General features: G+C 43.1%; 3 protein-coding genes across 6 annotated transcripts; 2 read left to right on the top strand and 1 right to left on the bottom strand.

Annotated features, from left to right (window-relative positions):
- The first annotated feature begins 291 nt into the window (after positions 1 to 291).
- Positions 292 to 3,690, top strand: comtd1 (catechol-O-methyltransferase domain containing 1). Of its 2 annotated transcripts, none has more exons than XM_053875118.1 (7): positions 292 to 398; positions 491 to 612; positions 941 to 1,046; positions 1,116 to 1,234; positions 1,413 to 1,467; positions 1,544 to 1,677; positions 1,745 to 3,690. In XM_053875118.1, exons 1-7 carry the CDS (start codon positions 356 to 358, stop codon positions 1,895 to 1,897), a joined length of 732 nt encoding a protein of 243 aa, XP_053731093.1. In that variant the 5' UTR covers positions 292 to 355; the 3' UTR covers positions 1,898 to 3,690. The 2 variants fall into 2 exon arrangements, with proteins under 2 accessions (XP_053731093.1, XP_053731094.1); XM_053875119.1 differs by having other exon boundaries at positions 494 to 612.
- On the bottom strand, positions 1,965 to 7,265 carry LOC128764872 (voltage-dependent anion-selective channel protein 2-like). 2 transcript variants are annotated; one of them, XM_053875116.1, is made up of 9 exons: positions 7,070 to 7,265; positions 5,278 to 5,349; positions 5,159 to 5,208; positions 4,536 to 4,688; positions 4,412 to 4,464; positions 3,895 to 4,122; positions 3,423 to 3,573; positions 3,221 to 3,278; positions 1,965 to 2,334 (listed from the first exon to the last, which is right to left on the bottom strand). In XM_053875116.1, exons 1-9 carry the CDS (start codon positions 7,149 to 7,151, stop codon positions 2,243 to 2,245), a joined length of 939 nt encoding a protein of 312 aa, XP_053731091.1. In that variant the 5' UTR covers positions 7,152 to 7,265; the 3' UTR covers positions 1,965 to 2,242. The 2 variants fall into 2 exon arrangements, with proteins under 2 accessions (XP_053731091.1, XP_053731092.1); XM_053875117.1 differs by lacking the exon at positions 7,070 to 7,265 and adding an exon at positions 5,889 to 6,011.
- An 86-nt stretch (positions 7,266 to 7,351) lies between these two features.
- polh (polymerase (DNA directed), eta) lies at positions 7,352 to 11,333 on the top strand. 2 transcript variants are annotated; one of them, XM_053875115.1, is made up of 10 exons: positions 7,352 to 7,480; positions 8,752 to 8,886; positions 8,960 to 9,189; positions 9,262 to 9,428; positions 9,486 to 9,589; positions 9,662 to 9,781; positions 9,846 to 9,969; positions 10,026 to 10,091; positions 10,158 to 10,330; positions 10,399 to 11,331. In XM_053875115.1, exons 2-10 carry the CDS (start codon positions 8,801 to 8,803, stop codon positions 11,081 to 11,083), a joined length of 1,755 nt encoding a protein of 584 aa, XP_053731090.1. In that variant the 5' UTR covers positions 7,352 to 7,480; positions 8,752 to 8,800; the 3' UTR covers positions 11,084 to 11,331. The 2 variants fall into 2 exon arrangements, with proteins under 2 accessions (XP_053731090.1, XP_053731089.1); XM_053875114.1 differs by lacking the exon at positions 7,352 to 7,480 and adding an exon at positions 7,840 to 8,108 and having other exon boundaries at positions 10,399 to 11,333.
- The last annotated feature ends 835 nt before the right edge of the window (positions 11,334 to 12,168 follow it).

The following is a 12,168-nucleotide window of genomic DNA, read 5'->3' on the forward strand; positions in this document are numbered from 1 at the left end:
AGATGGAGCAGTGTTCCGGACATGTCTTCTAAGAGGAAGCAGTTAACCCCATTTCTGTCTCTCTACCCAAGTCAGATGTCCACGGTCCACTCAAGATAAACCTTCCTGATCAAGCATAGTGAGGCTCTGCTCTCATTTGTGTTTGGAACAAGGCTGAAGGCATCAGACCTACACACTTGCTGCTGCAGCTGCTCAACTGAAACTACACTGCACTCATTGACAACCCGTCGTAACCAGTGTGACCCAAATCAATACAGTTCCTGAAGGTTGTGCAAATGAAGCAAAGTCCAACCGAAAGCCCAGTTGCAGAAGAGCCCCATGAGGACGACCTCCTTTCCTTTGGCTGAAACAGGACATGGACTTCATCTTTTATTTCGTGCTGTCTCTGCTTCTGGCAGGTGAGATGAGCGATAGAAACTCTGTATTGCAAATACCATTAAAGGACCGATCCGTTTGCCTTGTAAACACAAGTGTCTTCATGTTTTTGCAGCAGATGTTGGAGAGTCAGCTCTCATTGGGAAGACTCACGGTGACGGGAAAAATGATCCTGTGCTCCAATATGTTGTCAGCAATTCACTCAGAGAGCATGAGGTTCTTGCCAAACTCAGGCTGGTAAGTAACACTGGTGATACTGTTGTCTTCCATGCGTACAGGCCCTTTAACGTTTGTTGGCGTGAATTGCAGATACATACTTTTCCCAAGTTACATAAGAGCTTTTACACCGCTAGATGGCGCCATATAGAACATAATTTGCAATTACAGTTACAATTATTTTATGAATTAAAGTTAAAAAAAAAGGATGAGACGTTTATAACAATGTTCAATAGACGCGCCGTTATTTGGTTCTCTAGTGACTTTTAAGTGTCAGTAACGTACGGTGGGCTTTTTCACCTCTAGGGGGCGCCATACTGCGCTCATCTGTCAAATTCTATGCTTCCAGAGAACCCTTGAAGAGCCAGGGAACAGAATGATGGTTTCAAGTGAACAGGCACAACTCATGGCAAACCTCATTAAACTGATCAACGGCACAAAGGCCATCGAAATAGGTGAGAAAATGAAGGAAATGGAATCAAAGGTTTCCATAAGGCATCTCAATAACACCATCATACGTGCAGGGCTGTACACTGGTTACAATGCTCTCAGCATGGCTTTGGCTCTGCCTGAGAACGGACATGTGGTGGCATGTGAAATACACAAGCCTTTCGTGGACATCGCAGAGCTATACTTCAGAGAGGTGAGCAGACACGGGAGTGTGTGTGTGTGTATATATATATATGCCTCTAAGCTGCAGGAAGACATCAAATATTACAGTCAATAAATCATCTATGCAAAGTATTTTAACACTTTCAGTCAAAACCATGCCCACTATGAGTTTTCTTTTGTCTTATAAAATTCCACTTGACTTCTTCTAGGCAGAAGTTGAGAGGAAAATACATGTAAAACTGCAAACAGCACTGGTCACTCTGGGTAGGCACTTCTCAAACTAGTCTACTGTATAATAGGAGAGAACAAAGCTATAGCGTGTGTCTTCTGCTCTCACCAGATGAGCTACTAGCTGCCGGAGAAGCTGGAACGTTCGACTTTGTGTTCATCGATGCTGATAAATCCAACTACGATGCCTACTACGAGAAGTCTCTGCTGCTGATCAGAAAGGGAGGAATCATTGCCATCGACAATGTAGGAAAACATTGTCAACAGTCAGCAGACTTTGCAAAAAAATTAAAACTGGGCTGTTCTTCAAAAGGTGCTGTGGGGTGGAGCAGTGGTGAATCCTGCACCGGAGGACATCACGTCACAAACTATTGATGCGCTCAATAAGAAGCTGCATAAGGACCAGAGGATCGATCTGAGCATGCTCACTGTGGGAGACGGACTCAGCATTGCGATAAAGCGCTAAATAAAACCAGGTGTTGTGACAAGATGCCAAAAGACACCAACAAAACAGATCAGGAAAGAAAACCACATTGTTGATGACAGGCAAAGGACTGTATTAATTTGAGCATTATGGCAGTGCTGGACATAAATATAGACAAGATATATAAATAATATGCCACCAGACGACTCCTGTACAGATGCAACTAATAGTTACCAAAGCAACATAAGTGTAAAAGGCGCCGCAGACTGAGGCGGCGCAGAGTAGGTTTGACGTCTGAGCCTTTCTGAGGATCTCTTCAGGATTCCCTTGCTGGTTTGAGTTGGAAACATAGTTTAAGGCCAGATAGTGTTGCAGTGTGAGGAGAGTTTAGGCTTCCAGTTCCAAGCCCAGACCCAGTTTGTGGCCGCCGGCGTTGATGTTCTTGCCGTCGACCAGAGCGGACAGGTTTAGCTTGACTCCTACAGACAAGAACAAGGTCAAACAGTTTTTGGGTCACCACTACCACTTTACACGCAGAAATGAGTTGTTACAAGGGATGGGCGATATGGACAAAAAATAAAGTGATTGATAAATGTTGTCATTCCAGTCACGATAATTTCATTCATGTGCATGCATGTGTTGGACACTACAGTCTCTCTTGAAACTCTTTAATGATGAAACTTATTAGTGGAGTCTCCAACATCATGATTTGTTTATGTTTAAATATAACAGTTAACTAAGTGTAGAGATGAGAAATTCAGCGTTTCACGTCTCTGGTAGAAGCCGCTGGTGTCTGACAGACTGCTCTGCCAGTTTTATTTAGGGGTTAAATTGAGCCGTCTGTCCACTGCATCTCATGTCTCTTTAACTTTAGCGGAGCTCCGTCCAATATCCAACTATTGTCACCGCGGTGTTTTGCTGAGGCGCCAGCGCAGCATGAGACCTGCATGTGTTGATGTGAACCAAGGCAGACGACTGCGCCCGAGAACCTATGAGGACCACTCCCTCTCATAAAATAAACACCGATCCAGAGACTCAGACTCGACCAGTGTCATTATCATAACATATTATAAGTTTAAAACTACCATCGTGAACCAACGTCCACCACACTCTCCACAACTGTCACACGCCGGTGTCGGCTGTCAAACGCCACAGAGCTGGAGAGCGTGGCGTGCGTGCAGGTCCAATGCAGCGAGTGAGCCACGTGTTTATCAACTTTATCGTGAGATGCAGAATTGTCATCATGGAGATTGTGTTTGGCGGTACATCGTCTACGATAAGTTATCGCCCATCCCTAGTTGTTACTATAAATTTGCCGAGATAAGAAAAGACAATCTGAACGGTTTATCAGCATGAGCCACTTGCCTGATCTGAGGGTCTGGGAGAAGCCAAAACCAACAAGGCTGTTGTTATTCACTTTAGCCTGCAATCGAAAACACAACCACAAAAAGCAATTATATGAGAGCCCACATATAGTCTCATACCATGTCATGAGCAGGTTTGTTTGTACACTACTATAAATATTCTGTGACACATTGACATCATAGGATTCTGGTGGGAACCTTACACTGACTGAGGAGTCCTTGTCCAGCTGATACTTTGTTGCAATGCCAAAAGATGTGCTGTTGCTGCCAGAGGTCCAGGCCAGATTGACCGCCATCTCCAGTTTGTCGTTCACCTTTTGGTAGATGGAACCTCCAAATTCTGACCCATCATTGCTGTATAAGCAAATTATAAAATACAATATAAATTAGTAACGACATTAAATGCTTCCTCACTTGAATCCATCCCCGGGTGAAACCAATAAAAACATGCCATGTATAAAAAAAAATGTTATGGGTCTGTATCTAATCCCATTATATGCCAACCACAAAACAGAGACACACAACACCCAAATTATGCACCGATCCCTCTCGAAAATGAGAAAGTGCTTTTGCAAAATTGAGGTAAAAAGGTATGATTAAACAAAAAGTAATCTCTGCATTATGACACATAAATTCCTTCTTATCATAATGAAGGAAAGGGCTCACACAACTTACACACTGGTGTGGAACTGGAAGTCTTCTGTCTTGCAGCCAAGGGCAAAGTTGTTCTTGGTCATCTTAGACTTGGCGGTGTCAAAGGACATCTGGTAACCAGCGAGCAGGCCCTCGTAGCCGATGACGGCTGCCCCGTGGATGGTCGGGCCAGCAAAGTCAAAGTCAACATCGCAGCCCAGATTGATGTACTCGCACTTGTAGGCGGTCTTGACTTTGCCACTCTTCTTGCTGTTGAGAGAAACAACCTTTCACTTTTAGCCATTCACAACATTGAAGAAAAGCCACATAAATACCGATAGTTTATATCTTCATGTTTAGTACATCAGTATCATATCCCATTAGCACTTCACACTCCATTTTAGAACTGGAGTCAGATTCCACACCTAAGTCACAGGCAACCTGATCTCCACATGACACAGAGTCGTAACTTTGCAGGCAGTGAGATTTGCATTTGTAACATGAAAACATTTATTATACACTTAAAAATAACAATTTCAAATAAAAAAATGAAACATACCCGGTATTAGGCGAGAAGGTTGTGTCAAAGGTCACTTTTAGTCCCTTTGCGATCTGGGAAACACAAACCATTTGAATAGGACGAGTACATCCTCACAATTTTCACTTTTTTAACATTTACTCACCTGGTCTTCAATTGTGATTTCTGTTCCTAAGGTGTTGTCTGTGTTCCACTTCTCGGTGAAGGTCAGACCATACTCTGGTCTCTTATATTTAGTTTCCAGGCTGCCTGCGACTTTGCTGGTGTCAGTGTTGGAGGACCCAGACGTTTTGAATTCCTTTTAGTAAACAAAAGAAATGATTGGTTTCACATCAATATTTAAACCTCAACCTGAGATCACAAAGAAGCGCAGTGATCTATAATAACTCCTGTGCGTTTTCCTCTGTCAAAATCGTATTCATTGTTAATGATTGTTATACTCTAACAACAGTCATTTCCATCAAATTTTTCACAGCAACGTTGAATTGTAGTGGATGAGGTGGAAGATGTTTCCCTCTTGTGTATGTTCAGGCTTTCAAATGTCATGCACAAGTCATGGGACAGAAAACAAACAGTTCTTAATTTTAAGACAATGAAGTCAATACACACTCAGTCATGACACGCCTGGAACAGCCTGAACAATTTGATGTGAAACACAATAATCCTGGATGGAATTTTTACTGCTTTATGCTCAATAACGGTAATAATATGGGATGTTTACAAAACGAACAATGACTGGAGTAAAAACATATGAAAATGTGATTTTACCACTCCACTGTTGGACTTTGTCTTGACATCAAGCTTCACAAGGCCAAATCCTACAAAGAACAATATGTTTCCACATTAAATAAAAAAGTGAACATGGGGCAGACGGTATGAATTCTTACCATAGCCTTTGTTGAAAATGTCCTTGGCAGACTTTCCAAGATCAGCATAACAGGGAGGCACAGCCATGTTTTCTGACGAAAAAGAAGAGGAGCAGCATTTGTATATCAATGTTTCCAGCTTTGTTAAGGGTTGCCTGAGAAACAATGGGGCACCAACCCAATCTACGCTCATAAAGGATAAACCAACCATCTCCACTGCTGTTAAATGTTAGTTTGAAAAGTTTAAAATGCAATCCTTTTCCCTTGTGCATCTTTAAAGGCTCCCTGAATGACCCTACTATACCCAGTCTGACTCCTCGGGTGAGGCGTGGCAGTGCACACGCCGGTGCAATTGGCCGGTTTGGGCTCGATTTGTGCCGGCAATTGTTCGCTTATTACCCCAGTGGTTATTCAATTAACACTCACACGCACTTTAAGGCGCACTACCCTTTAGGATTTGTAGAATATTACACACAGTCCGGACAATACCGGGGGCGCATTCTGCATGTGCCACACTAGTTAGCTACGTTTAGCACTAGCTTCAAGACAACCGACTTACATGACGTCAACAAGGTCTTTAACAGGTGTCTAAGCAGTCATAAAGTAACGCCGCGGGTTCATTGGCCGATTACCTGATGCAGAGCAATAAACTAAAGTGCCTTCTGGAGATAAGTTTCTAGCACCACACCGTGGAAACAGCAGTCACCGGCTGGAGGACGAGCTGAAGGAGACTGCGCTCGAGTCAGACCTATCAAAATGCAGCCGTGGACCCGGGCTGTCCTGGCAGGTGCCTGATGACAAATCCGCTCACTAGCTCGTTGACTTGTTCACTAAAATTCGACGATTATTACTATATAATTATATTTAGTAATCATTACTTCATTATCTGTATTTAGTTACTGTAGATAGTGAAGTTTGGGGAATAATTGAATTAAATACTACTACTGCTACTAATAATAATAATAATAATAATAATAATAAAACTATTCACCTTTACAACCTTCACAATTACTGTACTACTACAACAGAACTACTACTGCTACTACTACTAATAATAATAATAATAATAATAATAAAACTATTCACCTTCACAACCTTCAAAATTACTGTACTACTACAACAGTACTACTACTAATAATAATAATAATAATAATAATAAAACTATTCACCTTCACAATTACTGTACTACTACAACAGTACTACTAATAATAAGAAGAAGGAAAAACGTCTATTGTGATGCATACAACGCTCACCTTGACCACATGGAATTTCACATAAATCTGACCCAATTTTGTGTGCAATGAAAAAAGTAAACATGCAACTGTGGGGGAAAAAATGCCTTTTGTGTCAAACACGAAAATCTATACTGCACAAGAGGCCAAAGTGTTAAAAGAAGCAAAGAAAAAGAAAGATGAATGAGTGTTTTTGTAATCTGGGTGTTTCGAGTACTCACATGACTTGTGTTCCATTCAAACAAAGATGAGACAAATGAAAACATCACACACGCCTGCCAGACTTCATTCCACAAATTTATTTAATCTATTCAGTAGTATCCTCTCAAATGTAACAAAAATGACGTTCAATGAAAAAAGTAAATGAAGGGGAAAAATGGAAAAACAACTACACCACTCTCCTCACAATTTCTGATCATAGTTTGATCCTGATTATTTCCAGAATGCCTTCATTATTTTAAACAATATTTCTTTCTTCAGTTGAAAATGTTCATCCATTACATTTGCATTATTCCATAAAAGAATCCAACAACCCACTTAACAGCCTATACATCCATGTAAAATTTCATTTATTTACTCACCTGTTTCCGGATCCCTCTTCTGCCGTCTGCTTGTTTCATGTCTTGATTTTAATGAATGATTGTAGCCCGTTTGAGTAAACATTATTCTGGATTTACTTTCTGAACGTCCTCATATATTTTCGATTTTTATGGCTATGTGTTTTCTTTTAAGCAGGCTGATTTGACGCCTCTTTTTTTCCTCCCGTTGCCTATCATTCCTTCAATATCTCACATATATTGGAGGTGGGGCAGTTGTCACAAAGAGTCAAGGCTTTTGACTAAAGTTGGAGGGCATTTGATCATCACTACATTAAAGACAATAAACTGAAGGAGGAGACAGGATTCATTCTCCCCACAGTGGCAGCGTCAACATCATGGTTAACCTCGTTTTTAATAGAAAAAAAAAACGTTTCTGTGAATCAGTCTTTCAAGGTGAGCATTATCTCCAACAATTATCTTGTACATTATCTTGAGAAACACTGACTACCACCACCACTACTACTACTACTACTACTACTACTACTAATAATAATAATAATAATAATAATAATAATAATAATAATAATAAAACACCATTAACAAATATTAATCAGTATCTGACACCATCCTGACCGATGTTTTATGGACAAATAGGCATCATTATTTTAAATAAAGTAGTTTTCTAAATAAACATGCAGAGATCTACGGATTTAGCAAACTACTTGGGTCAGAACTTTAGTGGGCAAAACAGATGTAAATAATGTTCGAAAGTTGATTTCCCTCACCAAGATGGCCGACCAAAATAGCCGTCTACTGTTGATGACGCGTTTACGTAACTGCTGACCAGATTGCGCGAAAAACAAACGCATAGTTCCTGTTTCGCAACAGCCTTCGGTGGTGGTTCGGTACTTTCTCCGGGCATTGACTGGCAACTCGAACTGGTGATGGAGTACGGGAAGGAGCGAGTGGTAGCTCTGGTGGACATGGACTGTTTTTATGTCCAAGTGGAGCAGCGACTGAACCCGGAGCTGAAGAACACTCCTTGCGTAGTGGCGCAGTACAAGACGTGGAAGGGAGGCAGGTGGGTTTCTAACGCAGAGACAATGTTTTAGTGATCCATGCAGCTGAGTGCTTCATAGGGCTGCATTGTTGGGAATGGTCTTCAAATAAGTGCGGCGTTCAACCGTGAATAAGCGTAAATTCGTCATTCTTTCATGGATTTACACTGAAATTTAGCATCCGTATTATCAAAATAACAATATTTAACATCTATTATATAGTTATTACCTCCGGTACCATCTGTCCCTTCGCTTGTGAGTGTGTTTTTGTTGTTGTTCATGCAGTTTTTGTTGTTTTTTTTCTTGTATTTCATACACAGTTCAATGTCTCCGCACCGGTCGCAGAGTAATGAGATTTCAATTCTCTACATGCATTGCATATGGCAGAATATGACAGTAAATCTACTTTATTTTACCTTACCTTAAGTTGTGTTGGTACAAATGGAACGCAGCAAGCTGCTGTCTCAGCTGCTGCAGGTGTGAGGCAGAAGACACACTTTCAACACAGTGTTTTCAGATGAGGACAGGAGCCTTGATGTTTGCTGAGCTGCATGGATCATTAGAATCTGTGTCTCTGTGTTGGAGACTCACCCGCTCCACGCGTCCCTACGACTCTTGAGAACTGTTCAACTAAACGTTTTGCTTCATCTCTTCATGTGTTGCCAGCATCATCGCTGTGAGCTACGAGGCTCGCGCCCACGGCGTCACCAGGAACATGTGGGTGGATGATGCCAAGCAGCTGTGCCAGGACCTCCGGGTGGCACGGGTGCGGGAGTCTCACGGCAAAGCGGACCTGACTCAGTAAGTCATGGAGGTGATCATCATAGTTCATTATCTTTATTTTCAAGGTAATAAATGAAAGCCTTGTTTGCAGTTACAGGGAAGCCAGCGTGGAGGTGATCGAGGTGATGTCTCGCTTCGCCGTGATCGAGAGAGCCAGCATCGACGAGGCCTACATGGATCTGACTTCTGCCGTCCAGCAGCGGCTGAAAGACTTGGAGGCCTCTGGGATTGATGCAAATCTGCTGAAGACCACTCACATCCAAGGTTTCCCACACAGCAACTCTGAGCTGGACAGAGACGAGGAGATCGTCTTGGATAAAGGTGGGACCAAAGTCGATCAAGCGGTCTGTTAAATACTGTGGCTTAAGTTTATCCTCAAATGTCTGTTGTCAGAGGCGCTGAGATCCAGGGGTGTCCAGCAGTGGTTGTCGTCTGTATCTGGAGGAAGTGACTCCCCTGAGCTGCAGCTGACTGTCGGAGCGCTTATCGTGGAGGAGATGAGAGCAGCGGTGGCGGAACACACCGGGTTCAGGTGCTCTGCTGGGATTTCTCACAACAAGGTGCGAGGGATTGCGTGGTGAGATCGGCAGACGCTGCAGCTCTAAGTCTCTTCCCAGGTTCTGGCCAAACTGGCGTGTGGTCTGAACAAACCCAATCGGCAAACCGTGCTGCCGCTGGAGTCTGTGGCGGAGCTGTTCAACTCCTTACCCATCTGTAAGATGTAAGGAATCTCATGTAGGACTTAAGGAATCTCATGTAGGATGGAAGTAAAGTTGTTTTGTTTTTTTTGAAGACGAAATCTGGGCGGCAAACTGGGCTCCTCCATCACTGAAACACTGAGGATAGAAAACATGGGGGAACTCACCCGCTTCTCACAGGCTCAGCTGGGGCAGCACTTCGGCGACAAAACAGGGTGCGTTTCCTTTAGCTGACAGCTCTTGTTCCACTGCATTCTAACCCCTGCTCTCCCCGCTCAGTCAGTGGCTCTATGACTTGTGTCGGGGGATTGAATTCGAGGCGGTCAAACCCCGGCAGCTTCCCAAATCTATTGGCTGCAGTAAAAACTTTCCAGGGAAGACGTCGCTCGCCACAAAAGAGCAGGTATTTGTCTCGACGGTCAGTGTATTTAAAAGCTGGAGACACTTGAATCTGCGCAGGTTCAGTACTGGCTGCACCAGCTTGCTCTGGAGCTTGAGGAGAGACTGACGAAGGATAGAGAAGTGGTGAGAGAGTCTGCACCGGTCAGAAAAGTCTAAGTCTAACCACCTTTCGTCTCTCTTCTCTTGCAGAACGGTCGCGTGGCCAAGTTGCTGACTGTCGGCGTCCGTCAGCTCGGGGACAAGAGGCCGAGCAGCTTCTCTCGCTGCTGCGCTTTGGTTCGCTACGAAGCCGCCAAACTCGCCGGCGACAGTTTTGCCATCATCAAGAGTCTTAACACTGCTGGAAACCAACAGGCTGCCTGGTAAAACGTCTCACTTTATATCCAGTTATCTCAGTTTCAGTGACTTTGATTCAAGCTGTCCTCCTCAGGTCTCCTCCTCTCACGCTGCTTCACCTCTCTGCCAGCAAGTTCAGCGGAGCTCAAGCAAGGGGCGGCATCGCGGGCTTCCTCTCCTCTGACGTCACCTCAACTCAAGCCAGACTCGAGTCTCCGGAGCCAAAAGCCAAACAGCCCGGCTCCATTCAGTCATTCTTCCAAAAGGCAGCTGAGACACAGAGACAGAAAACCGAGGTCCAACATGAAGTGAAAGAAGAAGGAGGGTCAGCTCCCTCCACTGCGTCTCCTAAAAAGCACAGCGACATTTCTTCTTTCTTCAGTCGGAGAAGTGCTGAAAGTGGTTTGCAGGTGAATTCACTGCAGGAGACGCAACTTCCTGATGAAGACGCTGCAGTGTCCAGAGATGAGAAGGAGCCGAGGGAAGAGCTAAGCAACACTGTGAGCTCAGAAGATCTGATCCAGTGTCAGCGCTGCGGGCGGGACGTGTCTGTGTGGGAAATGCCAGAGCACAACGACTATCACTTCGCCATGGACCTTCAGAAGTCTTTATCTTCAAGCGTTGCCTCATTATCACCGTCTTCTCTCCGACCTCCAGGTCCGTCCCAGTTATCCAGGGGTAAAACCAAAAGCAAAGGTCAAACTGGGCCGCAGCCCAAAAGACACTGCCACCAAGGTTCTGGAACTCTGGATTCATTTTTCAAAAAAAGTTCACAGTGAGGAAACAATTCAATAAAACTATTTTAATTGAAAACTGTTTTCTGTGTTTACACACACCTCTCTGACGTCACCTCCGCTGTTTCAGTTCCACTTTTATAAATACACAATTTTGTATTTACCGATCGAGATTGTGTTTCTCTATAGCATTACATTTTGTTTCAAAAAGAAAAAAGGAAATGCGGAAAAACAGGTTCTAAAATGTTCAATAACACCCAAGAAACAGCACAAATATAAAAAAAATAAATCTGTTGAAAAGTAAATCATGTATTCCATTTTAAAAATATTTTCTCAATAAATGTTAAAATTGAAAAGTGACGAAAAGTATCGAATGGCATTGTAAAAATTATTTTTGAAAATAGGTCTTCAGTGCATAACCTAATCTACTGCAATTTCATCTGTTTTTGCTCGTGATATTTATTGTTTTCGCCACTCTGACGAGAAGTAAATAAAGCCGATGTTGTAGTGACCCTGCTCTGCCACTAGATGCCCCCACAACTCCTTTGTAAGAGCGACTCATCGTGATTCCTCATTTTTAGCGTCCAAGTGAGCGTTGTTTACATGTGTTTGTTTGCACAGTTTATGGATCCAGTGTAGCATTAAATAATGACCATAATGATAGCAGGACATCTTTGTCCGCCTACGTTTATTAAAAAATGTTTGCAGCTGGACGTTACGCAACGTTTGGCAAACACCTGGTTTGACCTTTATCACGATTGCCACTACCATGGGTGGAGTTGCTCCATCATAGGATGCGTCACGGAGCTCGGTTTCTCTGTCTTGCGTCAGATAAAAGTCGATGAAGACAGCACGTAGTGTTTTGATACCAGACTCCGTCACAGGTCCATTGTGTTATCCAGCTGAGACTCCTTACATAGCTGGGCCCGACCTCTGCCCCATAAAGGGAAATAAAAAAAAAAAATACCTGAGTTTATTACTTCAGATTCTGACTCTGTAGGTGTGTATCTGTGTCCTAAAATCGATCTGGGTCAGGTCGACGGTTGTCTTTATTTCCTCATCTGTACCTCATTTTCAATTTCTAAAATCAAATAGCAAAATTCTAACAGACCACTAACTTGGTGAAGTCC

The sequence above is a fragment of the Synchiropus splendidus genome, chromosome 9 (genome assembly GCF_027744825.2).
Source record: "Synchiropus splendidus isolate RoL2022-P1 chromosome 9, RoL_Sspl_1.0, whole genome shotgun sequence".
In the NCBI taxonomy this organism is placed as follows: domain Eukaryota; kingdom Metazoa; phylum Chordata; class Actinopteri; order Syngnathiformes; family Callionymidae; genus Synchiropus; species Synchiropus splendidus.